At 44.4% G+C, this 27,790-nt stretch overlaps 1 protein-coding gene across 1 annotated transcript; it reads right to left on the bottom strand.

Moving 5' to 3' along the window:
- LOC138754871 (7SK snRNA methylphosphate capping enzyme-like) lies at positions 1 to 18,817 on the bottom strand. Its single transcript, XM_069919795.1, is given in 6 exon segments — positions 1 to 2,580; positions 2,582 to 2,664; positions 3,613 to 3,644; positions 4,057 to 4,183; positions 11,358 to 11,576; positions 17,110 to 18,817. Coding segments are annotated over 6 exon segments (1,782 nt in total). The 5' UTR covers positions 18,316 to 18,817; the 3' UTR covers positions 1 to 2,465.
- Positions 18,818 to 27,790: the final 8,973 nt, after the last annotated feature.

Here is a 27,790-nt window from a genome sequence, read left to right as displayed (position 1 = left end):
CATAATGCAGACATGTACAGTTGCCATCCCTCCCCATTTGGAAGCTGCAGTGAACCATTTGTCAAAGATACAATTTATCATATTGAAGAAACTCTCTTGAGCTGGAAAAAGCACCTCTTTAGAAGCCATGGCTTAATGTACCCAATAGACCAGTACAATTAACCTAGAGGCATAGTCCACATTAATTGATCGATTTACCTCGCTAATGCTGTGACCTGGGTCTTAAGGCAGCCACAGCTCTTCAGAAGCACCATTGTCTTTGTTCATGGAACAAGGTTTGAAAGATGAAACCAATCAGAAGATATTGTAGCTGTCAAGTCAAGACCACCTGAGCGTTAAAACTAGTAGAAAATATGGCTTAGAACAGAAAGTCAAAAAATGGGCTTTAGTCAAAATTTAGGACGTGTGATCATTCTAATTAGATAGATTTGTTTTTAAATTAAGATAATTGTGCTGCTGAATTAAGTTTCCAGAGTTTAAATCTGTTTATTATGGTAAAGAATGAAGATCAGTAACGAAAAGAAACAGCATATAAAACCATCCACTTTCCCAAAACACCTTAATGCACAAGCCAGAAGTCTCAACCCAAACTTTGGACTCATTTTAAAAAATCTCCATTTGGAATTGGTTGCCTCACAAAGCAATGGACAGTGACCGGGACAAACCACAGAAATGCCTCCCAAATGGAGATGAGAGGAAGTGTCCTTTTGCTACAGGTTCCCTCAACACTGACATCCAGTCAGGTGGTTAGCAAATCATTTTTGCTCGAGAACATTCCTATATTAACACTGATCCTTCAAACTGGAAGGAGGTGGAAGAATAGACCATGGTAAGCCCTGAAGGTTGCTGAGCAGATGGATTTTGTCATTAGATCTGGAAACCAAGCAGTGCCCCAGGGTAACGAGACATTTAGCCCTGGTTTGTACTTGTACTGGTCTACCAAAGGGGAGAAAAACAATAGATAGTCAACTCTCCTAGGATCCAGGAGTCTAAACACTGGCAAGGCCATGAGCTCACTGCTTCCAATGCAAAAGAATTCCACCTTACAGTGGAAGCACCTGGGTTCCCTCTCACCAGCAGACCTGTCGATCAGGAGCATAGGAGGGTGAAGAACTGAATGTTACTCATGCCAAAAGTAATGAATGGCCCATGGAGGTTTTAAGGACCCCCCCCCCCCCCCATACCTTCAAAACAGCATTTCCATACTGTACTGCAATTATTTACAGTGCATAGCAAATGAAGGATCATCACTAGAAGCTCCCTCTTGTCCAACTTGGTCTTCTACAGGGTAGAAACCAGCATTAATGTGCATTTATCCTGCATCACCACACCATTAAGACCAGGTTACACAAGATGGGCAAGAGAATGGTTTCTCTGAAGCAATAAAACTCCCCTGGTAACCATTTGCAAACAGGTTGAACAATTAATCTCAACTAATTAAATCAGTACATTGATCCCAATTTCTGCTGCACATCCTTAATTTCATTCACCTCTGCCCCATCCCAAGGCAAGACTATCCAAAATTAAGGTATTAATATTCAATGTCACTAGAACTGTTTATGGCAACATGTCTGGCTGTGGATGAGACGAATAGCAAGGCTGTGCGTTTATTGTGTTGACTAATTTGGAACTTTTAACCCAATCACTTTCCACAAGATGCACATGTACAGGAAGCTTTACCAAAACTGCCAAATGTGTACCAGAGGAGTTAAACGTGTGGTGGGAGAGAAAAAAACCGCACAGGGTCTGCCACTCACCTCTCTTCCCACAAGTGAAGAATCTGCATGTTCAGTAGATGGAAATTTGGTACCAAGATGGGGATGAGAAAGGAACTAGAATTTAATCTTTTAAAATCTTTTTTGGAATTACAAAAAGTGTACCTGGTGCACTTCTGGTGGAATCAGCTTGAAGTCATGGAGTATTCAGTAAATTTTACCCATGGAGATTTTCCATTAGGTTGTAGTTAACAAAAATGAAGGTTAACATTCAGATTCCAATAGGATGTCTCAAAATACATTTCACTAGATGTGAAAGCACCAAGGTTATAAAAAAAGGTAACATATCAACCCAAAAAACACTACATGGTCAACTATGCTTGTAAACTGTCAGATAGATAATGCCACTGGTTTCCAGTTCACACCCTCCAGTGGGACAGGATTTAGGGGGGGGTGGCAATTTTCTTTTGGCCATATGGAAAACAATTATGCCCACAGGAAAGATTATTCATTGTTTTGTTTGTAACAACTTTAAATTTAGTCTGTTCCTTTCTCCTGCATCTTGGGTTGATCGCCTATTCAAACAATAGGGAATTGACAAAGGCCATTATTTTCAATGCAAAACCTTTTCAAACATTTTATGCCTTCATCTGCCCAAGAGGTGCCTCAACCCAGCAAGTGCAGCTTAACCCTAAATGCTTTTTAAAAAATATTCACGAGCCTTTTATGAAGCAGACTGAAATAACAGCATTAAAACAACCAAAAGGCAGCGCTCATGATGGACTTCACACATCCCCCCGTGTAGTCTTCCATTGGCTTTGGAGAGATGACCAGGAAAGAGCCATCGACAAATGAAAGAAACAATTAGCAGCCAGAAACTGGCTTTGGAAGTCTTAGCTTGCACTGGGTTGACGATTCTTGTGAAAGAGGTAAACGGGACGCTGGAACCCTGGCAAAATTTAAAAAAAAAAAATCAGTGGTGTTGGATTTTAGACAGACAGTAAACATTGAATGAATGAGAAAACCATTTCTGAGATGATACCAAAAATATTAGTTTATCAACAAAATACCCAAACCATAAATTATTGTAGATTTTGTCAGTACCATATACCAAACATCTACCACAGATTTCATTCCTTTATCTGATTGCTTTTTTTAAAAAAAATTTTTTTAAACTTCACTAAGCTTCCCAGATACAATTTCAGAGAAGGAGAAGGGATTGGTTGGTTGTGAAGCATTCTGAATGTCAACTCATGGTGAAAGGTGGGCAACGTGCTCCATATCCCTTCAATTCAATGTTGTCAGTGCTCCCGTCTCCTAATTTATAAAAATCCAAATCTATTACTTTTTAAAAAATTTATTTACAGCATGGTAGAAGCGGATTCTGGCCACAAACCTGTGCCGTCCAATTACACCCAAATTAACCTGAGAGGAAACCAGTGTCCTGGGAGAAAACCCACGCAAACATACAAACTCCTTACAGACCAGCACGGGACTTGAATCCTGGTTTCTGTAAGTGTTGCGCTAACCACTATTTATTAAGTAGCTTAGAAATCCAGAGCTCATGTTCTGATTTCCCCATAGCAAGTTATGTTCACAAATATTGTAGAGAGACATCTGCCCCGGAATGCCATCTCCATGTCGCCGCATCATAGACTGGTCTGTCTATTACACAAATCTCTGAATTGGTTTAAGTTGCTAACTCCCAATTTTTGGCAACTTACAAGTTATGCTGTAGGACACCAATATACAAAGCATTGAAGGATTTAAATGTTCAGCTCCCCCTTGATACTCAGCCATCAGTTTGTAATATGGTTTCCAGTTTCCAATTGGCAGAAAACAAGTGTACGCCATTGCCAAGCAGAACATACCAAAATCCATATACTATAACGCATACCTTCATAAGGCCTTGCACAGCCACACCATAGCCTAGTGGGGGGAAAATCACAAGAGATTCAGGTGAAGATCATCTTTCGCCCATTTGATGTCACCTTTGCAGGTACCAACTTCAACATCCAACCATCTCAAACAGTTTTGCCAATTACTGGAGGCTTGTACACAACTTCCAAGCCTCACTTCTCTGATGTATCTGAAGCTCGACTTGGTCTACATTCTGCACCCCACTAGGCATCATGTACTGAGAGGAACCTCCCTCCCTCTCATCACCCCCCCACCCAAGTCTAAATTTTCAATTTTGTAAAATATGATTGAATGTTAGAGGCCACGACCTGCGCTTTTGCACCGTGTGCCCACTCCACCTCAAACCTTACCTGCTGAGCAGGCAACAAAACAGGAATATAACAGAATGTGTTCTGCCTCTGCTTTCAAACCCATCCCTTACCTTTAGATGTGCATTGAGGTGTTCCCACCAGCTCATAACTGGAGAATCCAACTTCTGGGGACAAAAGATAAGACGTAAACTGATCTGGCTTGAAGATGATCTTATAGTAGTTCCTGTAGATTGTCTCCTGTGGAAGAACAGATTTTAAATTAGCCACAAGTAGCTGGAACTTGGCAGGATAACACAAGACAAGCAGCACAGTCAGCACAATGCTGTTACAGTGTCAGCAACCTGGGTTCTAATCCAGAACTGTCTATGAGGAGTTTGTACATTCTCCCCATGTCTGCATGGATTTCCTCTGGGGGTCCTGACTTCCTCCCACTGTACTAGGATTGTAAGTCAAACAAATGTAATTGGGCAGCACAGGCTCGTAAGCCAGAAGGGCCTGTTACCATACAGCATGTCTAAAGAACAATTTTAGAAATTTAAAAGACTAAGGGACAATGCAATATAGCAATTAAAAAAAACAATTCAACTAAGCAGATTCTGGGCTATGAGGAGACTTGCATCAGCCAAACGAGCCACTTTCCAAGAAGCAAATCCACACAGAATTGTTGTTATACAAGAACCAAGGGAAACAACTAACTTCTCCATCCAAGCCTATTACATCTGATCTGGAAACATACTTGATAGTGGGCGCCACACATGGAAACAGCCCTCAAGTCAGAAATGACTGCACAAATCAAAATACAGTGCACATTAGTGCTTTAACACTTCTCAAATTCTGCACATTTCTAATATGGAGATTAAATATACTTTTAGCCTCAAACCATGAGGTGATCACCTGTTGATCTTCCCACTAAAATCTACTTGTGGGGAAAATTCTAACACCCAATGGACAATGAACCTCACTTATTTCCTCTTTGTTTGCACTGATTTATTTTTCAAGTGCATTTATGGAAATTTATAGCAATTGTTGCACCTGTAATGCAAAACAACAAATTTTGCAACATGTTCATGACATTAAACCGGATTCTGGTTATATGCCAGGATGCAATTCAAACCCACTACTAACATGGTCAGTGACAAATCACAGGTATAGTAATTTAAAACTATTAAGGCATTGTACCAATAGGAGATGGCACATTGATCTTGAGAAGCTACAGGGATAAATAAAACCATTAATATTTTGCACTATTTGGGCATTTAGCTGTTTCCAACTTCACTTCAATGCAAATCGATTCACTGTTCAGTTTGCTGGGTACAGCTGGGCAAAGGCAAAAGCTTAAATATTGCCAATTCATTTTAATTCAAGAGTACCTCAGGTTTGTGTTCTTAGCCCTTCCACTCTACTCACTTTACACCTACAACTATGTGGCTCGGTTCGACATCTACAAGTTAGCCAATAATGGGTGGTATAAAAAGGGGTCCTGAGTCAACATTTCTTTGGCTTGGCTTCGCGGACGAAGATTTATGGAGGGGGTAAAAAGTCCACGTCAGCTGCAGGCTCGTTTGTGGCTGACAAGTCCGATGCGGGACAGGCAGACACGATTGCAGCGGTTGCAGGGGAAAATTGGTTGGTTGGGGTTGGGTTTTTCCTCCTTTGCCTTTTGTCAGTGAGGTGGGCTCTGCGGTCTTCTTCAAAGGAGGTTGCTGCCCGCCAAACTGTGAGGCGCCAAGATGCACGGTTTGAGGCGTTATCAGCCCACTGGCGGTGGTCAATGTGGCAGGCACCAAGAGATTTCTTTAGGCAGTCCTTGTACCTTTTCTTTGGTGCACCTCTGTCACGGTGGCCAGTGGAGAGCTCGCCATATAACACGATCTTGGGAAGGCGATGGTCCTCCATTCTGGAGACGTGACCCATCCAGCGCAGCTGGATCTTCAGCAGCATGGACTCGATGCTGTCGACCTCTGCCATCTCGAGTACTTCGACGTTAGGGATGTAAGCGCTCCAATGGATGTTGAGGATGGAGCGGAGACAACGCTGGTGGAAGCGTTCTAGGAGCCGTAGGTGGTGCCGGTAGAGGACCCATGATTCGGAGCCGAACAGGAGTGTGGGTATGACAACGGCTCTGTATACGCTTATCTTTGTGAGGTTTTTCAGTTGGTTGTTTTTCCAGACTCTTTTGTGTAGTCTTCCAAAGGCGCTATTTGCCTTGGCGAGTCTGTTGTCTATCTCATTGTCGATCCTTGCATCTGATGAAATGGTGCAGCCGAGATAGGTAAACTGGTTGACCGTTTTGAGTTTAGTGTGCCCGATGGAGATGTGGGGGGGCTGGTAATCATGGTGGGGAGCTGGCTGATGGAGGACCTCAGTTTTCTTCAGGCTGACTTCCAGGCCAAACATTTTGGCAGTTTCCGCAAAGCAGGACGTCAAGCGCTGAAGAGCTGGCTCTGAATGGGCAACTAAAGCGGCATCGTCTGCAAAGAGTAGTTCACGGACAAGTTTCTCTTGTGTCTTGGTGTGAGCTTGCAGGCGCCTCAGATTGAAGAGACTGCCATCCGTGCGGTACCGGATGTAAACAGCGTCTTCATTGTTGGGGTCTTTCATGGCTTTGTTCAGCATCATGCTGAAGAAGATTGAAAAGAGGGTTGGTGTGAGAACACAGCCTTGCTTCACGCCATTGTTAATGGAGAAGGGTTCAGAGAGCTCATTGCTGTATCTGACCCGACCTTGTTGGTTTTCGTGCAGTTGGATAATCATGTTGAGGAACTTTGGGGGACATCCGATGCGCTCTAGTATTTGCCAAAGCCCTTTCCTGCTCCTGAGTCAACATACAGGAGGAAGATTGAAAACTTGGCTGAATGGTGCACCAACAACCTCACACTCAATGTCCCCACAATGAAAGAGCTGATTTCTGACTTCAGGAAGGGAAAACCAGATGTGTACGATCCAATAATCATTAAGGGAAATCAGAGGTGGAGAGGGTGAGCAAAGTTCTTGGGAATCACCATCTCAGAGGAGACACAACTGGCATCATGAAGTCAGTGCCTCTAGTTCATCAGGAGTTTGCAGATGATTGGCATGACAATGGAAACCATGGCAAATTTCTACAGGTGTGTTTTGGGAAGTGTGCTGACCAGCTGCAACACAGTCTGGTATGGGGACACCGATACTTCTGAACATAAAGATCTGCAAAATGTAATGGACACAGCCCAGGACATCACAGGCAAACTCCTCCTCACCATTGAGAACATCTATGGGGAAAACTCTGCCATCAGAGAGCAGCAGCCATCATCAAGGATCCACACCTCCCAGCACACGCTCGATTCTCACTGCTGCCACAGGAAAGAGGTATCAGTGTCACAAGACTTGCACCACCAGGATCAGCTGCTACACCTCCACCATCAGACTCCTCAACGACAAACTAAATCAGGGTCTCGTTTAAGGACTCTTACTTGTGCACTTTATTAATTTTCTTCTGTATTGCAGTTTGTTTACTTTTTTTTATTTGTTTACACATATGCGTCAAGTACATTTTTGCACTGCCAATAAGTGGTAATTCTACCTCACCTGCAGGAAAAGGAATCTCAGGGTTGTACATATCATGCATATACTCTGACAAGAAATCAGAATCTAATTCCAAAAAAGTCACCAAAAAAGGTGACTCAACCGTGGATAACAAGGGAAATTAGAGACAGCATTAGGTCCAAAGAGAGAGCATATCAATTAGCCAAAAAAAGTACCACAACTGAAGACTGGGAGCAGTTCAAGATGCACCAAAGGAGGACAAAGGGATTAATCAAGAGAGCAAAAATAAATTACGAAAGTAAGCTTGCGGCAAATATAAAAACCGACTGTAAAAGCTTTTATAAATATGAAAAGAGGAAAAGATTGGTGAAATCTAGAGTAGGTCCTTTGCAGTCGGAATCAGGGGAATATATAATGGGGAATAAGGAAATGGCAGACCAATTAAATTCTTACTTTAGTTCTGTTTTTACAAGACAGGATACAAATAACCTCCCAAGGATGTTGGGAAACAGAGACTAATGCAAGGGAGGAACTAAAAGAAATCAGTATCTCTAAGGACATGGTCTTGGGGAAATTGATGGGATTGAAGGCAGATAAATCCCAAGGGCCTGATAATCTACATCCTAGGGTACTTAAGGAAGAGGCCATTCAGATAGCAGGTGCTTTAAGAATTATTTTCCAGAACTCGATAGACTCAGGATCAGTACCCATGGATTGGAGGGTAGCTAATGTTACCCTACTATTTAAAAATGGGGTAGAGAAAAAGCAGGGAATTATAGGCCGGTGAGCCTTACATCAGTAGTGGGCAAAATGATGGAATCCATTATTAAGGATGTAATAGCTGAGCATATGACTAGCAGAGAAGGGATCGGACGGAGTCAACATGGATTTACAAAAGGTAGATCGTGCTTGACAAATCTATTGGAATTCTTTGAGATGGTGACAGGTAAAATAGATGGGGGAGAGCCAGTGGATGTGGTGTACCTGGACTTCCAAAAGGCCTTCGATAAGGTCCCGCATAAACGACTGGCTTACAAAATCAAGGCTCATGGGATTGGGGGCAAAGTATTGTTGTGGATTGAGAACTGGCTGGCAGGTAGAAGACAGAGAGTTGGGATAAATTGGCTCGTTTTCTGAGTGGCAGGCAGTGACCAGTGGGGTGCCACAGGGATCTGTACTGGGACCCCAGCTGTTCACAATTTACATTAATGATCTGGATGAGGGGACTGGATGTAATATCTCCAAATTTGCAGATGACAGTAAGCTAGGAGGGGCTGTGTGCATGGAAGAGGGGGTCAGGAAGCTCCAGTGTGATTTGGATAAATTGAGGGACTGGGCAGATACATGGCAAATGCACTACAATGTGGATAAATGTGAGGTTATCCACTTTGGTAATACAAACCTGAGGGCAGATTACTATTTGAATTGCAATAGATTAAGAGATGGGGAAGTGCAGAGAGACCTTGGGGTACTGGTGTACTTGTACACCAGTCTCTGAAGGCGAGAATGCAGGTACAGCAGGCGGTTAAAAAGGCAAATGGTATGTTGGCCTTCATATCAAGAGGGTTTGAGTATAGGAACAGGGCTGTACAGGGCCTTGGTGAGACCACACCTGGAATATTGTGTGCAGTTTTGGTCACCTTATCTAAGGAAGGATGTTCTTGCAATGGAGGGAGTGCAGAGGCGATTCACCGGGCTGATACCTGGAATGGCAGGAATGACTTATGAGGAAAGATTGTGCAAATTGGGATTGTACTCGCTGGAGTTTAGAAGATTGAGAGGGGATCTCATAGAGACATAAAATTCTGGCAGGACTGGACAGAATGGATGCAGATGGGATGTTTCCAATGATGGGAAAATCCAGAACCCGGGGCCATGGTTTGAGGATAATAGGCAGACCATTTAGGACCGAGATGAGGAGGAATTTCTTTACCCAGAGGGTGGTGAATCTGTGGAATTCATTGCCACAGAGGCAGTCGAGGCATGTTCATTAAATATATTTAAGAGGGAATTAGATATATTTCTTCAGTATAAGGGTATTAAAGGTTACAGAGAGAAGGCGGGGAACTGAACTTTAAGATCAGCCATGATCTCGTTGAATGGCGGAGCAGGCTCGAAGGGTCGAATGACCTACTCCTGCTCATATCTTCTATGTTTCTATGTTTTTAATTCTTTTAAATAAGATACAATTTATTGTCATACAATAAAGATAGTGCAATATTATACAAAATTTGCTTTAATCTGCTGCATGGTAGACAGATTCCACCCAGGAATCCTCAAACTAATTTTGATCACAAGCCAGCATTCACTATTATAGATGCCAATACAGAAAATATGGTAACGATACAAATCATCCCACAATTCCATTACTCCTCTTGGTTGTCATAAGAAAATAGGTAAAAAGTTTAAAATCAGCGTGCCTCACCATTAGTTTCCCAATCCACGCAACCTCAAGCAAATGGAAAATTCACTTATCTGGCATTCACCAGGGATTTTACTGTATATCCATTTAGAAGTAGTACCTATGTTTGCTGTTCAAGCAAACATCTTTTCAGAAATCTATTTAGGATTCAGAATTGGCTTGCCTGCAGAAAGCAGAGGGTAGTGGTAGATGAAACCCATTCTGTCTGGAGATCAGTGAATAGTGGAGTTCTGCAGGCATCTGTTCAGGGGCCCGTGCTTTTTGTCATTTTTATAAATGACCTGGATGAAGAAGTGGAAGGATGGATCACTAAGTTAGCAGATTACACAAAGGTTGGAGCTATTGTGAATAGTGTATAAGGTTATCATAGGTTACACAGGACAGACAGGGTACAGAGTTGGGTGAGAAGTGGCAGATGGAGTTCAATCTGGATAAGTGTTTAGAGACGCACTTTGGAAGGTCAAACAAAAGCTAGAAGGATTTCTAACAGGGTGGATGAGAAGAGGCATCTTGGGGTCCAAATCCACAGATCTCAAGGTTGCCACACCAGTTGATAAGGTAGTTAGGCAGTTTATGGTGTGCTGGCCTTCATTAGTCAGGAGATTGGGTTCAAGAGTCACGAGTATTGTTGCAACTTTATAAAGCTCTGGTTAGATCACAGAGGGCTCCAATAGCTCAGTGGTTAGAGCACTGGCCTTGTAAACCAGGGATCACGAGTTCACTCCTCATCTCTGCAAGGGGCACTTGACAAAGTGACAACTATATCTTCCTCATAGTCAAGAAAGTTAAAGAATTTCATGTTCGTTACATTCTAAATGTTGAACTACATGACAATAAGGGAACCTTTACCTGGATTATTGTATTCAGTTCTGGTTGCCTCATTTACAGGAAGGAGTAGGTGCAGAAGAGATTTACCAAGATGTTGCCTGGATTGGAGAATGTGCCTTACAAAGTTAACAGAGCAAAGGCTTTCTCTTTAGAGTGATGGAAGATGAAGGGACTTAAGAGGTCTACAAGATTACAAGGCATAGATAGGGCAGACAGCTTGGACCTTTTTCCCAGTTATATTCCAGTCTCACGCAACCCTGTGGAGCCACAGCTAGTGGCCATAACACCTCTACAACATCAGACCACAAGTACAGTCCAACATCAGCAAATAATGTGCCAGGTTTGGGGACACGAACTGCCACATGTAAAATTTGTATTCTGGGGTGAATTTGTGGTACTATAAATTGTTTTTAATGCGAAAGTTGGGATTGACAATTGTCGCCTAACATCAATTCCCTTAAAGAAGTCTCCATTATATTCAGTGAAAAGAGCCGCTGTTGTTCATAAAAACTTACTGGGCACTAGCAGAGGATGCCATGGCGAACAATAACTAACAGCCAAGTGCTCCCCCAGATAGTTTTCTTGAAACATCTGTTAGAGGAAAGCATCTAGGGACAAAGCCCCACATTAAGCACTTACCGTAAGTTTCCGTCGCTTCCCGTAAGAAGACCAGGGCTGTGGCTCAAGGATGAAAATGCCACCTGGCCGCAGATGCCTGTAGATGCGTTTGAACATTCGCTTGAGCCCATCGTCGCCCCAGTTGAGATGAATCCATTTAGTTAGACTCAAGCATAGGATGACGTCGTACTCCGGTCTCTGAGTCTCCAGCAACTCGTCCTTCTCCAATACATAATTTCCCTATTGGAATACAAAACAAGCAGAGCATTCTCAGCACACAATACAACCAACTACATGTGACAAGTCAGAAATGGACCCCTGGCAGAGCAGAAGCAGATTCCGCCCATTTAAACCCACGTCACCAAGATTAACAATCCCTTCCAGTGTATCTGATATGACTGTTGGTGTTCGTGCAGAACACACTCTTGCGGCTGGATACGAGTGCTTCTCTGCTGAAGTTGGAGCTCAGTAACTCTCCTATTGCACCCGATCCTCCCCAAATACATTGCCAGCTCGTCCTGGAAGAATGTGCTGTGACCTCTTGAACATTTCCCCACAATGACTTGGGAAAGGGCTTGTAGACAAGGGACTCTCCATTGACCTCTGCATTGGTCAATACACCTTCAGTCATTTCCCTTGACTAGCCCTTGAGTCTATGCATGAAAGGAACAGAAGTAGCAGGTGGTCATTCACCCCCTTCACTGGCTCACAGATATTTCATCTCAGCAACACCCATATCCCTCTATTTCTCACCTATTCCACACTACATCTGAGAAAATGCTCTAACCCAGAAGGGACAAGGGGCAACAGCAAATTCACCAGATCAGAGATCTCCACAGTTAAATATGATTTTCTTTTAAATTTAAGTAAAACACAAAAGTCTGTAGTCACAGTGATTGAAGTAAAGACAATGTTGGAAAAACTCAGGTCGCACATATCTTCATAAAGATATACAACGAACATTTTTGGCTTTAGTCTTTCATCAAGGTATGAAAAAATGTTAGCTAGCACCATTGAAGTACAGGAGGGGTCCGTTATAGGCCATGGCCACTGAGGTCCAGAGCTGCGGCAGTGTGAGATGCTGTTGATATCTCCACAGAAGGTAGTGTGTAGGAACCACTTAAACACAATTACACCCAAATTAATCTACAACCATGAACATTTTGGATGGTGATAGGAAACTGGAGCACCCGGAGGAAACCACACAGTCACGGGGAGAATGTGCAAACTACTTACAGACAGGGCCAGATTTGAACCTGGGTCGATGGCACCATAACAGCATCGCGCTAACTGCTATGACAACCATGCCACCATAAAGACTATAACAACACTGGTACCTGGGAGTGAAGGACCAAGGATGGAAAGCAAGACCCAAAAAATGGTCCAAATCTGTACACAGCTTAACACAACTGCAAGGAAGTTTTACCTTCCACACTCTGGAGTTGGGATCACAACTACACATGGAATGTGTATTAATGTTAAACAATTGCACAACAATATAAAGCTATTGCATTACCACAAGCCCATTAAACTGCCTGTGGACTGGATAGTTGAGTACAGAGGCTGGAGTAACTAACTGTACAACTGCCACACATTTATAACCCTGGAGAACATTTGCTATTTTAACAATGCCAACCACCAAACGTTTGTGGCCTATAAGCACCTAGAGAGCAATTAAATAGGAAAGGGCTTTAGTTCAGTGGGCCAAATGGTCTCATTTCTACCATAAAAGTTTAAAATCTAGACTGCTTGGGGACTGGGTCAGTATGGATTTTTGGGTAGTACTCTTAAAATTTAGATTCAAGGAGAATAAAGATGTGAACAGGTCAATTTTGATTGCATTTTATGTGGGAAAAAAAAAGGTTAGTTAATAAAGTACCAAAAAATAATATGGGCAGCATGATTGGCCTTGTGGTTGGTGCAATGCTGTTACAACGTCAGGGTTCAAATCCCACGCGGTCCGTAAGGAGTTTGTGTACATTCTCCCCGCATCTGTGTGGGTTCCTCCGGGTGCTCTGGTTCCTCCCACCATTCGAAACATACCGGAGGGTGTAGGCAATTGAGTGACACGGGTTCATGGGATGAAATTGCCCGTTACCGAGCTGTATGTCTAAATTTAAAACCATTTCTTCATTTCTGCAACATTACTAATCTGTGGCGCTTACACATGTATGGGCACAAAAGCCCACTAAATTTAAAATGTTTGAGAAATCCAGAATTCTGTTGTCTGGATTTTTTGGACTTTTACTGTATCATAAATAAATTTGCTGAGTCATCAAAATGCAGACTATCCCTTCAAGCTGAAACCTTCCAAAATCTTAATCGGTGCAATTTCCTCACACACCCACTGCTCAACTGCTCCCAGGCAAACCATCTTACAATGATACGAGGCCATTCAATCCATGCCCACTCTCAGGCAGGAGTTTCATTGGCTCATTCCTCTTCCATTTCCCTTTACCCCTGAAACTTATTCTCACATAACCATCAGCTCCCAATACTTTTTGCCATTAACGCAGAGGTAGCCAAACTTTATTTGGTTGTGGGCAGAAAAATATCCAAGGAATCAGGGGCCAAATGTTAAGACTGGCAGTTTTTAGACCAAAAAACAATCAAAAAAATAATTTTAAATCAAAAAACCAGTAACTATACGACACTACTAAACTGTTTACTGTTGACAATAGTTTATTGATGTGCTCACATGTTACAGTCAGCATTTTTGTATCTGCTGCTCTTAAATTTAATTTTAATACAACATTCAAAAAGCTGGGTGGGAAATAAACAACTCTCAGTGAATACAGTTCACTGTATTCAGGTGCCCAAGTGTCCACGTTAATAACAATGATGCAATGTGTCAATAGGTTATTAAAGTTAACAGAGTCCTTGCAAATCAAACTAATGCACTCCCCAACTTCTGTGGAAAAGTATTAACTGTGTGAAATTTTCAGCCTTTGCTAATTTTCCATCTTCTCGGTTCCACCATGTTTAATCAACAGGAACAGTTTAAACTGAAAGTCAATGTATTTTTTTTTAAACTGATGTAAATGTTTTCACTAAGTTACATTGCAATAGTCAGTCTAGTAGTTGCTCAAAATGGCAAAGATATCTAGTGTTGAAACTAAATGCAATGTACAATTTTTAAAATAACAAAAAAAATCATAAAAAAGGGCTGCAGTTTGCCTACCCTTAAATCTAAGGTCATTTATTGGTTAATTAACCTTGCAGTCATGGAATAGTTTTTCCTTCGGGCATGGATTGAAGCAGTCCCCAACGTTGCAAGGCATTAGTGCCACCTGGCACCCCTTAAACCTGCACAATCAATGGATCAAACTTTGGAAACGACTTTCAAGTGCAACGTACTGGTCTTACAGTTTTGGCTTGGCTTTGCAGACGAAGATTTATGGAGGGGGTAAATGTCCATGTCAGCTGCAGGCTCGTTTGTGGCTGACAAGTCCGATGCGGGACAGGCAGACACAGTTGCAGCATTGAAGTATTCCACCCTTTGGAAAGTGTGCACACTGCCCTGGTTTCTTACCTTCCAGGCAGATTGAAATCCACAAATCAAAGAAAATTGCATCCAGTGACATGGACAAAATCAGACCCTGGAAATTCAACGTACATTTGACCACCAATAAAAACCCAGCCACTGTTCACAGCATCATCAAAAACTTCATACCACTCCAAACCCATTTGGACAGGTGTCAAAAGCTCAGTCAAGGTGCAGGGAACCAAGGCTCAACCACAAGAACAGAGCAATGGCTTATTCATCTAAGGCCCAAAAGGAGTTTTGGTCTCAATGTAAAAGGATATAGTTGCCACAGAGGTTACATAGCAGAGATACACCAGACAATGGATGGCAAGACAAAAGATGGGATTTATCACCAGGGAAGAACAGGAATTCTGACAGATAGATAGATTGGATGTATAAATGTTTCCCCTGGAGGGGAGGATAGATGAGGATATAGGGCAAGACACTTAGGACAAAGGGGAAAATCTTCACTCAGAATTGAACAGGTCACAAAATCTGTTGTTTTACTGCAGCACAGTACAAACATTTATATAAACCACCGTACAAAATAAAAATAGTGCAAAAAAGAAAAAGACTGTGAATCATTGTTCACTGAGGAATCTGATAACAGAGAAGCAGCAGCAGCCCTTGTGTGGCTGAGGTGAATCTGTTTGATTCTCCACGAGACAATAGACATAGTGTCACTAATCTCTTAGATTAAGCCATGGAGCACAAAGGGAGCTGCAATACATTAGGGTTACATAATCCACCATCATGTTAAATTGAAGAGCAGGTTCGAAGGGCAGAATAACTGTCTATTGGGTACAACAAATTCCTCAAGGTGAAAAGGTTGTGCATCCTACAAAACGTGAGCCGAGTTATATTAATGTTATATCCATGATGGTCAGGAAGGACAAAACTTGTGTTTGAGCCCAGGCTTCCACAAGGCTTTGGTCCCACACTTCTACAATACTTCCTTTTCATGTTTATCCACCATCCTTGGCCTTTTGTTTACTGATGCAGGGAACTCACCTTTGACCCAAGCCACCATGGAAGCAGACCTTTTAGCCCATCTTATTCATGCCAATCAAGGTGCCTAACTACTCTGGTCTGACATGCCTGCACTTTAAACATGGTAAATGTCACTGCTTCTTTGAGCAGATTGTTCTATACATCAACCACACTCAGATTCTTTTTAAACATTTCTCTCACAAATCTATGCCTTTGAGTTTTAGACTTCTACCTTGGAAATGAGACTGAATATTTACCTCAACTATGCCACTTATGATTTTCTAAGCCTCCACTGCAAATTCCCCAACCCAACCCACACTAAAATACTGACGATTTGATAAACTCAACCCCAATGCCCCAAGCCTATCCAGGAGTAAAACATGAAAGTCTGCAGACATCGTGGTTGAAGTAAAAACAATGCTGGAAAAACTCAGTAGGTCAAAATTTTATGCAGCAAAGATCAAAAATCAACATTTCCACACCTAGGTGTGGAAGCGAGTCTGGGTGAGTATAAGATCGTAGAGCTCAAGAGCATCAGGGGATTACAGATTGGAGGGGGGGAAAAAGTGAGAGAATCCCACAGAACTCCCTTAGTTAGGAGATCAAAGGAGAACTTCTTCAGGGTAAGGATCCCTCAAAGAGATTTTGCAGCAGACAGGAGGAAAACAGGAGTCTGCATGATGTTGAAGAAACTCATCAGGTCTAACAATGTCCATAATAGAGCAAAGATAAAGGAATATATCCAACCCAACCCAGACCATAATTTTATAAACTCCAACCTCTACTCCAAATGACCAAACCCTCTCCAGTCTGTGGCCCTAATGATTTTATAAACCCCAAACCCTCTCCAGTCTGCGGCCTTAATAACTTTATAAACCCCAAGCCCTCTCCAGTCTGCAGCCCTAATGATTTTACAAACCCCAAGCCCTCTCCAGTCTGCAGCCCTAATGATTTTACAAACCCCAAGCCCTCTCCAGTCTGCAGCCCTAATGATTTTATAAACCCCAAGCCCTCTCCAGTCTGCAGCCCTAATAATTTTATAAACCCCAAGCCCTCTCTAGTCTGCAGCCCTAATGATTTTATAAACGCCGACCCCTCTCCAGTCTGTGGCCCTAATGATGTTATAAACCCCGAACCCTAACCTGTGCCCCCCCCAATTTTACAAACCCCCAACCGTACCAAGGCTGTGTGCCTCCACTCCCTCCTCAGTGGCACCTTACAAGGTCCCAGTGACATGCCTCCTGTCCCCTCACCTACCTGGACAAAGGTGACATTGTGGGGAAACTCGGGTACCCTCCGGTCCACAACAACAGGTGGCGCTGCAATGGGTCCCTTACACTTGGCCAGTGACACAGGGAAGCGGGTGTGAGGCTGGGATGGCAGCACGTCCCGGGACAGGAAGTGGCGGATGTTCTGGCGGGCTGAGTGCACCAAGCCCCCATCGATGTCGACGCCGACAATGCGTGATGGCTGCAGCTCCTTGGCGATGCTGAGTGTCAGGTGACCAGAGTTGCAGCCCAGATCGAGGATGTCCTTGCCCCTGAACCAATCCGCCTTGAAGACGGCAAGCCTTGGGTCCTCGCCGCGGCCTGGGTTGCGGTAGCCATAGTACTTGGTGTAGTTGCCATACCGGAAGCGGCGCTGTTTACTGGAGAAGTGCAGAGGCGGCTTGCCAGCTGGTGGACCTGCCTTACCCTTCGGCTTCTCCGGCGTCACCTTCTTGCCCTCGCCATCGCCCTCTGCTGGACCCTTGGCTGGCTCTGACTTGCTGCAGGTCCGCCGCCTCTTGCGGTGCCTGGCTGCCCGCAGCACTGGCGGCACAACCTCATCCCTGCAGTTGATGGCAGTGTTGAGCTCATAGGGCTCAGGCTTGCCCGGCTCTGCTGCCGACTCTTCCTGGGCGGGCAGCTCTGCCACTGCTGCCTGCCCCCGGTCCTCAACTGCTGGGTGGTGGCAGTGCCGGTGCCTCCTCTTCCGACCCAGCTTCAGTGGCGAGGGGAGCACCTCGGAGTCCCGGTTGAGGCTCAGTGGGTCAGTGATGTCACGTGGCACCAGGATCTCCACTGGGTCCCGGTTCCGGCAAGGCAGGGGCGACGACTTAGGCGTTTCGGCATTCAGCGCCCGGTTCACCTCTTCATCCAGCAGGCTATTGAGGTTAAGCGGGTCAAAGATGTTGCCCCCCAGCAGGAAGTTGCTGGGCAGGACCGGATCGCAGTCAGATGCCACACGGCGTCTCCGCTTGAAGCCTGGGTGCTTGAAGCCAGAGTTGAGGCTGCTCCTCCGCTTGCATCCCCGGGCCTGCAACCCATTGCGAGGGCGGCTGAGCTCGGCTCCAGGCCGCTCCTCCTCCCCTTCTTCCTCCTCCTCCTCCACCTCCACCACCTTGGACAGGTACTCTGGCTTCAGCAGGGCTCCAGAATCCTCTTTCACCTCCTGTTGCTGCTGCTTCTTCATCATCATCATGGCCCCAGCGGGCAGGCCACGGGCTCTCCCGCGTCCCTGCGACCCGTCTTCCTCCTCCTCTCCCTCCAACGTGACCCTGCGGCCCGTCCCCTTCCTCCTCTCCCCTCAGCGCCCAAACTTCCGTCTTCGGCTTGCGTCGCCCCGTGCGTCCCACTAGCGGAATCCCACGTCGCCCGTGACGTCGCCACGTCTCATCAGCATAAATGAATTATTCATATTCCGCCACCCAGCGAACAATCAATTCAACCCCTCTCGTTTCTCCTCCTCGGCTTTGGTTTCTCGGGTCTCTCTCTCTCTTTTCTCTCCACTTGACAGCTTTTCTCCAGCACCGAAAAGAAAAGGAAAATCCAAAAATGGCAACTTCAAAGCCTCAACTGTCAAGTTTGTGAAACTTATGCAGCAGCGGCTCGTGTTCGAATGGACTAACACGACTGCCTCCCTAAAAAAATTAAAAGAAATCCCTCTGAACAGTTCTTTTCCCCTCCCCCGCTCCTCTGCCCAGCCTCACCACCACTAACGCGCACTCGCTGTCTCCTCACACTGCGCTTGCGTCTCCTTTTATATCGCCCTGGGACCCCCGTTTCCGCTGACCGACGTGGCGCTCCGCCAATGAGCGGCGGCACCGCCGCGGCGACCGTTCCAGGTGGGACGCCGTGTCCCGCGCTCAGCCAATGGACGTCGGCATCGTGGGCGGGGCCGGCTGCTGGGGAAGATAGGCGCCCGTGAAGAAAATATTTTTTTTTATCGGCTTCTGCAGTTACGTCAGTTTAGACTTTCAGAGAGAGATTATCCCAGGGCTGGGGGCAGAGGTAATAAAGCGGGCGTTGGGTATGGAAAGGAGTGAATTAAAAATACTAATTGGCGATTGCAACCGTGTGGAGACAGGCAGGGGCGCGGACACCTATCTTCTTCCACGCGACGGACATCGGACGAAAACAAACCGACTGCGGCCGGTATCCCAGCGAGAAGAGTTCGCGTTTACCTCACGGGACGCTCCCTCCGAGTCCACGGAGTGCGGCCGGCCCTTCACTGGCTAGATCCCTCGCGTTTATTTACTTTCAATATGTTGGTTTGCGCCAATCCCACTTCCGGTGAGGCCTGCCGACCGGAGCCATGTGATCTCGGGATCGGGGTGCATGCTGGGAGTTGTAGTTTCGTGTGCCAGTCCTCTCACCATGACACCTGCATTCACCCCTTCCCCATCACCAGTGGTGGGCAGGCAGGGGCAAACCAAACACCTTATGGCAGGGAGTCAAACACGAAAGTCTTCAGATGCCACGGTTGAAGTACAAACAATGCTGGAGAAACTCAGAAATCAGAATTTATTCTCATGAAATTCGGCAGCGTCACAGGGCAAACATTCATATAAAACACCGTACAACAAAAAATAAAAATAATGCATGAAAATACAAAGTAAGGCTGGGTCTGGAGGTCATTGTGCAATGGCGGAGGGGAAGAAGCTGTCCTTGTGCCTCTGGGGGGCTTTGTCTTCAGGCTCCTGGACCTCTTTCCTGATGGTAGCAGAGTGAAGAAGGCATAGTCTGGGTGGTGGAGGTCTTTGAGGATAGAGGCTGCTTTCTTAAGACACTGACTCCACGATGGAGTGGAGTCTGGTGCCCGTGATGTCGCAGGCTGAGTTAACAACCCTATGGAGTTTATTCCTGCCCTGAGTGTTGGCACCTTCGTCCCAGGCAGTGATGCAACTGGCCAGAATGCTCTCCATGATCCCACATGTAGAAGTTTTCGTGAGTCTTCGGTGACAGACCAAATCTCCTCAAACACCAAAGGATAGCCGCTGGCGAACTTTCTTTATGATATTCAGGCTCCAGGACAGATCCTCGGAGATGTTGACACCCAGGAATTTGAAGCTCTTGGCCCTCTCCACTACTGAGCCCACGATGAGGACTAGTTCACATCCTCATGACTTCCTCCTGAAATCCACAATCATCTCCTTGGTTGTTAGTGTGACACCACTCAATGAGCTGATCTATCTCCCTCCTGTACGATTCCTCATTGCCATTTCTGATTCTACTGACAACCGGCACGTCAAACAGTGTACTTTATAGAACAAAGATAAAGATACTTGGCTCTGTCATGGTGGCCAACCATTTCAATTCTGCACCCCACACCCCACACCCATGCTGACATATCTGTCCGTGGTCTTCTGCACTGCCAAACCAAAACCACCTGTAAATTGGAGGAGCAATTTACTCTCCAACATTAACATCGACTTCTCCGGTTTCTGCTAGCCCAGTCCCCATTCTTCCTCTAATTTAATGTTTTAAATTTAGATACAGCACACTGTTACAGGCCATTCTGAGTCCATGCTGCCTTTTGAGACCCAATTAACCTACAACCCCTGGTATGTTTTGAAGGGTGGGAGGAAACCTGAATACCTGGAGGAAACCCATGTAAACATAGGGAGAACATACAAGCTCCTTACAGACAGCTCCGGATTTGAATCCTGGTCCCAAGCACTGGTATTATGCTGTTCCACCCAATCTCTCTGTCTCCTTTCCTCCAGCTCTCCATCCTGTTCCCTCTCCATTCCCCCTTCTCCCTCCCTCATCCACCTATTACCTATCTGTGGGACTGGGATCCTCCCCCTGCCCCACCCTCCCCACCATTTTGTTTGGGTGCCTGCCTACATTTTGCTCAAATAATGAAGGGCTCAAGCTCTAAACATTGGTTATATTTTGCTCTATAAAGTACACTGTTTGACTAGCCAAGTTTCTCCAGCATTGTGTTTTGCTGCCTCCTAGCCAGTCAGTTGCAGAATGTGATCCAGCTAGTATTGACAGGAAGCAACTGGCTCTCAAGTAATTGAGACAGCAGCTGGTTGGAGATTAATATTATAAGGAGGTTTTGCTTGGGCAAGGGTTTGTAATGACAAGGGACACCAACTAACAATGTCTGCATTGATATTTGTGATTCTCTGTGATAATATTTTCAGCTGCTTAGTTGGAAAGTAGTATTATTCACCAAGAAATTCCCAAGGCTTCCCACTGACCAGTAATCAGCCCCTTTTAGAATTTATTGAACGTTTCACAAAATTTGTTGTTTCTCGGCAGTGCTGCAGGTGAAAAAATTGCTATAAATTACATTTAAAAAGTAAATAAATTAGTGCAAAAGAGAAGAGAAAATGTGAGGCTGCGTCTGTGGTTCATTGTCCATTCAGGAATCTGATGGGTGCTGGGTGCTCATCTCAGGCTCCTGGACTTCCTTCCTGATGGTAGCAGAGTGAAGAGGGCATGGCCTAGGTGGTGGTGGGTCCTTGAGGATAGAGGCTGGTTTCTTAAGATACCGCCTCTTGTAGATGTCCTCGATGGAGTGGAGACTGATGGCGCTGGCCGAGTTCACAACTCTCTTTAGTCTTTTCCTGACTTGTGAATTAGCACCTCCGTACCAGTGATACAACCAGTCAGAACTCTCTCCACAGTACACCTGTATAAATTTGCAAGTGTTTAGTGACATACCAAATCTCCTAAACCTCCTCATGAACTATAGCCGGTGCAAACCTTCTTCATGATTGCATCGACATGGAGGCCTATAAGGACACAAGACCAACAATATTTCTCCCATATTAAATGAGGAAATTCTGGAGATATTCATTTACAGTGGCATCTCCAGTGAGGGTCAACGATTTGGATCAGCAATTCTTCATTTACATTCTGATGAAGGATCATCGACCTGCAATGTTGACATTTTTTCCTGTTTTCTCCACATCCCCTGCTCGACTGGCTGAGAATCTCTGCCATTTCCTGTTTTTATTTCGGAATTCCAGCTTCTGCAGTTTTTAAAAAATATATATTTATTTACATCGAACATGATGTGTGCCAAACTAAATACACCTAAAAATAAAAACTAAACCCTCCCTACCCTCTATTTTTCTTCCATTCATGTGCCTGTCTAAGAGACTCTTAAATGTCCCTAATGTTCCAGCCTCCATCCATAGAAAGGCATTCCAGACACCCACAACTTTCTCTGTTAAAAAAAAACTTAATCCTGACATCTCCCCTAAACTTCCCACCCTTCAATTTGTACAGATGTCCTTCTGGTGTTTGCTGTTCCTACCCTGGCCATCAAGCACTAGCTGTCCACCCTGTCTATGCCTCATAATCTTGTAGACCTCTATTGTCTCCTCTCATCCTTCTTCGCTCCAAAAAGTCCCAGCTCTGCTAACCTTGCCTAATAAGATTTGTTTCCCAATCCAGGCAACATCCTGGTGAATCTCCTCTGCACCCTCTCTGTAGCTTCCACATCCTTTCTGTAATGAGGTGACCAGAACTGAACACAATACTATGTGTGGTCTCACCAGAGATTTATAGAGATGCAACTTATAGGAATGGGATGATTAGAATAGTGTTATAGTGCCAGTGATCAGGACCGTGGTTTGAATCCCACGCTGTCTGTAAGGAGTTTGCATGTTCTCCCCATGTCTGTGTGCGTCTTCCCCAGGGGGTCCAATTTCCTCCCACTTTTCAAACCCACCGGGGCTGTAGGTAATTTAGGTATAATTGGGCATCAAGGGCTTGTGGGCCAAAAGGGCCTGTTACCATGCTGTATGTCAAATTGGTTTTAAAAAATTAAATTTTAAACCACCTCATTAGCTTCAATAAAAAAAATTCTCTGTTGAGCCTCACTTTGTAGTATTCCAAAGTAGAAAGGTCAGTTTCATCTTCAAAGAATTGCCGTGAGGAATTTAAATTATAATTTCAGTGCTCCAAGGTCCTGACAGCTAAATGAGGTGCAGGTAAAATAGTACTGATCTAAAGATGACTAGATCTTTCCCTAGTATCTTAGTTCATGTTCAATCTTCAGCTGACATTCATCTTCTTTCTTTGGCTTGGCTTCGCGGACGAAGATTTATGGAGGGGTATGACCACGTCTGCTGCAGGCTCGTTGGTGACTGACAAGTCCGATGAGGGACAGGCAGGCACGGTTGCAGCGGTTGCAAGGGAAAATTGGTTGGTTGGGTTTGGGTGTTGGGTTTTCCTCCTTTGTCTTTTGTCAGTGAGGTGGGCTCTGCGGTCTTCTTCAAAGGAGGTTGCTGCCTACCGAACTGTGAGGTGCCAAGATGCACGGTTGGAGGCGGTATCAGCCCACTGGCAGTGGTCAATGTGGCAGGCACCAAGAGATTTCTTTAAGCAGTCCTTGTACCTCTTCTTTGGTGCACCTCTGTCTCGGTGGCCAGTGGAGAGCTCACCATATAACACGATCTTGGGAAGGCGATGGTCCTCCATTCTGGAGACGTGACCCACCCAGCACAGTTGGGTCTTCAGCAGTGTGGATTCAATGCTTGCGGACTCTGCCAGCTCGAGTACTTCGATGTTGGTGATGAAGTCACTCCAATGAATGTTGAGGATGGAACGGAGACAGCGCTGATGGAAGCGTTCTAGGAGCCATAGGTGATGCCGGTAGAGGACCCATGATTCGGAGCCGAACAGGAGTGTCGGTATGACAACGGCTCTGTACACGCTGATCTTTGTGTGTTTCTTCAGGTGGTTGTTTTTCTTTTGTGTAGTCTTCCAAAGGCGCTATTTGCCTTGGCGAGTCTGTTGTCTATCTCATTGTCGATCCTTGCATCAGATGAAATGGTGCAGCTGAGGTAGGTAAACTGGTTGACCGTTTTGAGTTCTGTGTGCCCGATGGAGATGTGGAGCGCTGGTAGTCATGGTGGGGAGCTGGCTGATGGAGGACCTCAGTTTTCTTCAGGCTGACTTCCAGGCCAAACATTTTGGCAGTTTCCGCAAAACAAGACATCATGCACTGGAGAGCTGGCTCTGAATGGGCAACTAAAGCGGCATCGTCTGCAAAGAGTAGTTCACGGACAAGTTGCTCTTGTGTCTTGGAGTGTGCTTTCAGGCGCCTCAGATTCATCTACACAAATTACATTGGACAACAATTTTTTTCAGAAGTTTTGCTTCAGAGGTGATTCCGATAGATAACTTCCAACTGAACAAAAAGATAATTTCAGATTTTCTATATCACGTAGGAAGTTGGAGAAACATTAAATTAACTTTGTTTGAATTTACCATGTTTAATCGCATAATGATGCTCCCAGATTGCATTAGTTCAACTGACCTAAAAATGTTCTGCTGCTAATTTTCATTTGTACTCAGCACCTGATGCCTCTTGTGTCAGTGTCCAACAAGTCGGCCAACGTTGATGGATTCTAGTTGCCCTGATCCGGCTTTTCCATGGTTGCAATGTCCTGGTGAAACCTTTCACATGTTCGTCACTGACAGCACCGGGAGGACGTCCAAGCGCGGATGCAGAAAGTGAATTTTCAACAACATGTTGCACTTGATGGTTTTGTCTGCTTGAAACACAAAAATTGGTTGTATCTAAAAAAAACGGTAGATGATAAGAAAATCTTACAGTGATTTTCATGATCAGCAGCCCAAAATCCATAAAATACACCCAAAAGTATTCAGGAAGCAAAATCTTTGTTGTCCAATGTAATCGATAATGCAAAAATAAACTACTCAAGTAAAGATAGTGATGCAATCGGTCAGAGTGCTCTCCACAGTACATCTGTAGAGGTTTTCGAAAGTCTACAGTAGCATACCAAATCTACTCAAACACCTCACAAAGTATAGCCCAGGGCTGGCCAAACCACAGCTTGCAAGCCACATGCAACTCTTTGACTTTTAATATGCGGCTCCCTGCCAGTCTCCTCCCCTCGCCCGCCTGACTCGAGCTGCCAGTCTCTCCCCCTCGCATACCCGACTCGTGTCTTTAATAGCCTGCTATTTGTAGCATTGTATTTTAGTCATTAAAAAAATGATTATAATAAGACTAATTTTGTAAGGTGGAAATCTGATTAAAATATTTCTAATTTTTTTGGCTTACATTTTTTTACATATTTGTGTCTTTGTGATTATTGAAACTAATACAAATTAACAGTTTAAAAACTGAATATTATTGTATTTAATATGCATTTCTTAAAATTTATATAAAATTTTTGTTATAAAATGTAAGTAACGATAAAAATGTATGTGTGAATTTTGTTCTTGTCCTGCGGCTCTCAAGCATCTGAGCTTTATCGTTTGTGGCTCTTACATTAAGCAAGTTTGGCCACCCCTGGTATAGCCGCTAGCAAGATTGCATCGACATGGAAATTTTTTTTCACAATTTTTCTCTTGCATTTCTTCTTGTGATGTAAAAGGAGCCCATTTCCCATCGTGCCCACTTCACCTTCAAATTGACCCAGCATCTCAATGGGTATTGGCAGATTTCCATGAAGATCAACAGGCCACGGGATTTGGGGTGCGGGAGTGAGAGCGCATTTATTCTATCGTAGGGAGTTTGTCATTGGGCAGAGCTGGCTGGGTGGGCTTCTACACTCCCACGATTCTGGCTTCCGATAGATCCTTGATTTTCATTGGTCCATCATTTGTAGCAGTTCCTTCACCTGCTTCAGACCTCACCTGTCAAATTCTCTTTCTCCTTCGCTCCTTCTCTCTCTCCTTTACTTCCTCCCTCTTTAAACATTTTCTCTTTCTCTCTCCCCTCCCTCTAACCCTATTCTCTGTCTTTAAATCTATTGTTTCTCTTTTGCTCCTTTTCTCCCTCCTTTTACACCTATTATCTCTCTCTCTCACACACACACACACACACACACACACACACACACACACACAACACACACACTTTCTTCCTCAAACCTATCCTTTCTCTTTCTGTCTGTCTCTCATTAACCCACTTTGATCAAATTTTTGGTCACTTTTTAAAGTATTACATGGGCTGATTTCAAATTTTTGCAGATAAACCTGTGGTTTGTAATATGTGCTATTTGAATGCAGCTTGCTCTTTCAGACCTTTCACCTTTCCATCTCCCTGGGTCCCACCCCTTTGCCTTTTTTCTCTGAGAAATACATGTGTATTTAAGTTGAGCTTGTTTAATATTACTCCTCTGTTATGCTATGATAAGGGTGCTATACAATTAGAATGTCGTCAGGGAAACCAACAGGCATTATGTCTAACCTTGGGTGTAAAGCAAACAATTAAAAGCTATCAGCTAAGTTTTCTTTTGGTCTAAATCACAAACCCATGCAAACCCATCTGGAAGGCTCTGGCAGTGGAATTACTCTCGATCCAGACTCCTCAGTTAGTAATGACCACTTTGCTGAGGATAGTCAGGTTGATATCATGTTCGATAGTCACGTCACTGCATCATGAAAAGGCTCGCCAGTGGCTATAATTTGTGAAGGGTTTGAGGAGATTTGGTATGTCAACCAAACCTCTTGCAAACTTCTACAGGTGTGACTGGTTGCTTCACTGCCTGGTATGGAGATGCAAATGCATAGGACAGGAAAAGTCCACAGAGAGTTGTGAACTTAGCCAGCAACATCACAGGCACCAGTCTCCACTCCATCGAGGTCATCTACAAGAGGCGATGGCTTAAGAAAGCAGCTTCTATCCTCAAGGACCCTCAGCATCCAGGCCACGCCCTCTTCACTCTGGAAGGGGGTACAGGAGCCTGAAGATGACTAGAAACAGCTTCTTCCCTACCGTCATCAGATTTCTGAACAGACAATGAACCACAGACACTTCCTTACTTTCTCTTCTTTTTGCACAAATTTATTTATTTTAAAATGTAATTTATAGCAATATTTCCAACTGTAATACTGCTGCAAAACAACAAATTTTGTGACATGTTCATAACAATAAATCATTTGTGCCAGAAGGACAGAAAAGCATTAAAATTTCAGCAGATAAACAAATGACACTGACTGAAGAGTTAAACCATTTGAAGATTGAGCTGAGACAACAGAGGTCACAGAGTTGTAAGCTGGCAGAGTTGCCCAATGCAGTCCAGACACCAGCTTCAGATACCCCAGTGTGCTTGACTGAGAAATGATTACCTTTGGAATTAATCAAAGACAACAGGCATGGTGAGCACAGCAAGGCTCCACAAACCACCGATGAATACATGCTGCATTAGTCTTTTTCTCAGTTCAGGGAGGATTTCAGAGAGCGGAGGCCTCTACTTCTTTACAAAGTTAAGAATCAGGTTTATTGTCATGAACGTGTCATGAAATTTGTTTTGTGGCAGCGTTATTGTGCAGAATAAGGTGCAGTTTTTTTTGCAAGAAAAAAAATCTCAGGGTTGTATGTGATGTCATGTATATACTCTGACAATAAATCTGAAATATTACAATGATACAAGATTTAAATAAAACAAATAACCAGAACAAAAAAAGAGAAAGCGCGGCTGTGTCTGTAGTTCATTGTCTGTTCAGAAATCTGCTGGTGGAGGGGAAGAAGTTGTCCTTGTGCCGCTGAGTGCACATCCTCAGGCTTCTGTACCTTTTTCCCAATGGTAGCAGAGTGAAGAGGGCATGGCCTGGGTGGTGGGTCCTTGAGGTTAGAGGCTGCTTTCTTAAATCACCACCTCTTATAGATGTCCTCGATGGAGTGAAGACTGGTGCCTGTGATGGCACTGGCTGGGCTCACAACCCTCTGTATT

Source organism: Narcine bancroftii, chromosome 2, assembly GCF_036971445.1.
Source record: "Narcine bancroftii isolate sNarBan1 chromosome 2, sNarBan1.hap1, whole genome shotgun sequence".
Lineage (NCBI taxonomy): Eukaryota > Metazoa > Chordata > Chondrichthyes > Torpediniformes > Narcinidae > Narcine > Narcine bancroftii.
This window is presented reverse-complemented; position numbering and strand designations above follow the sequence as displayed.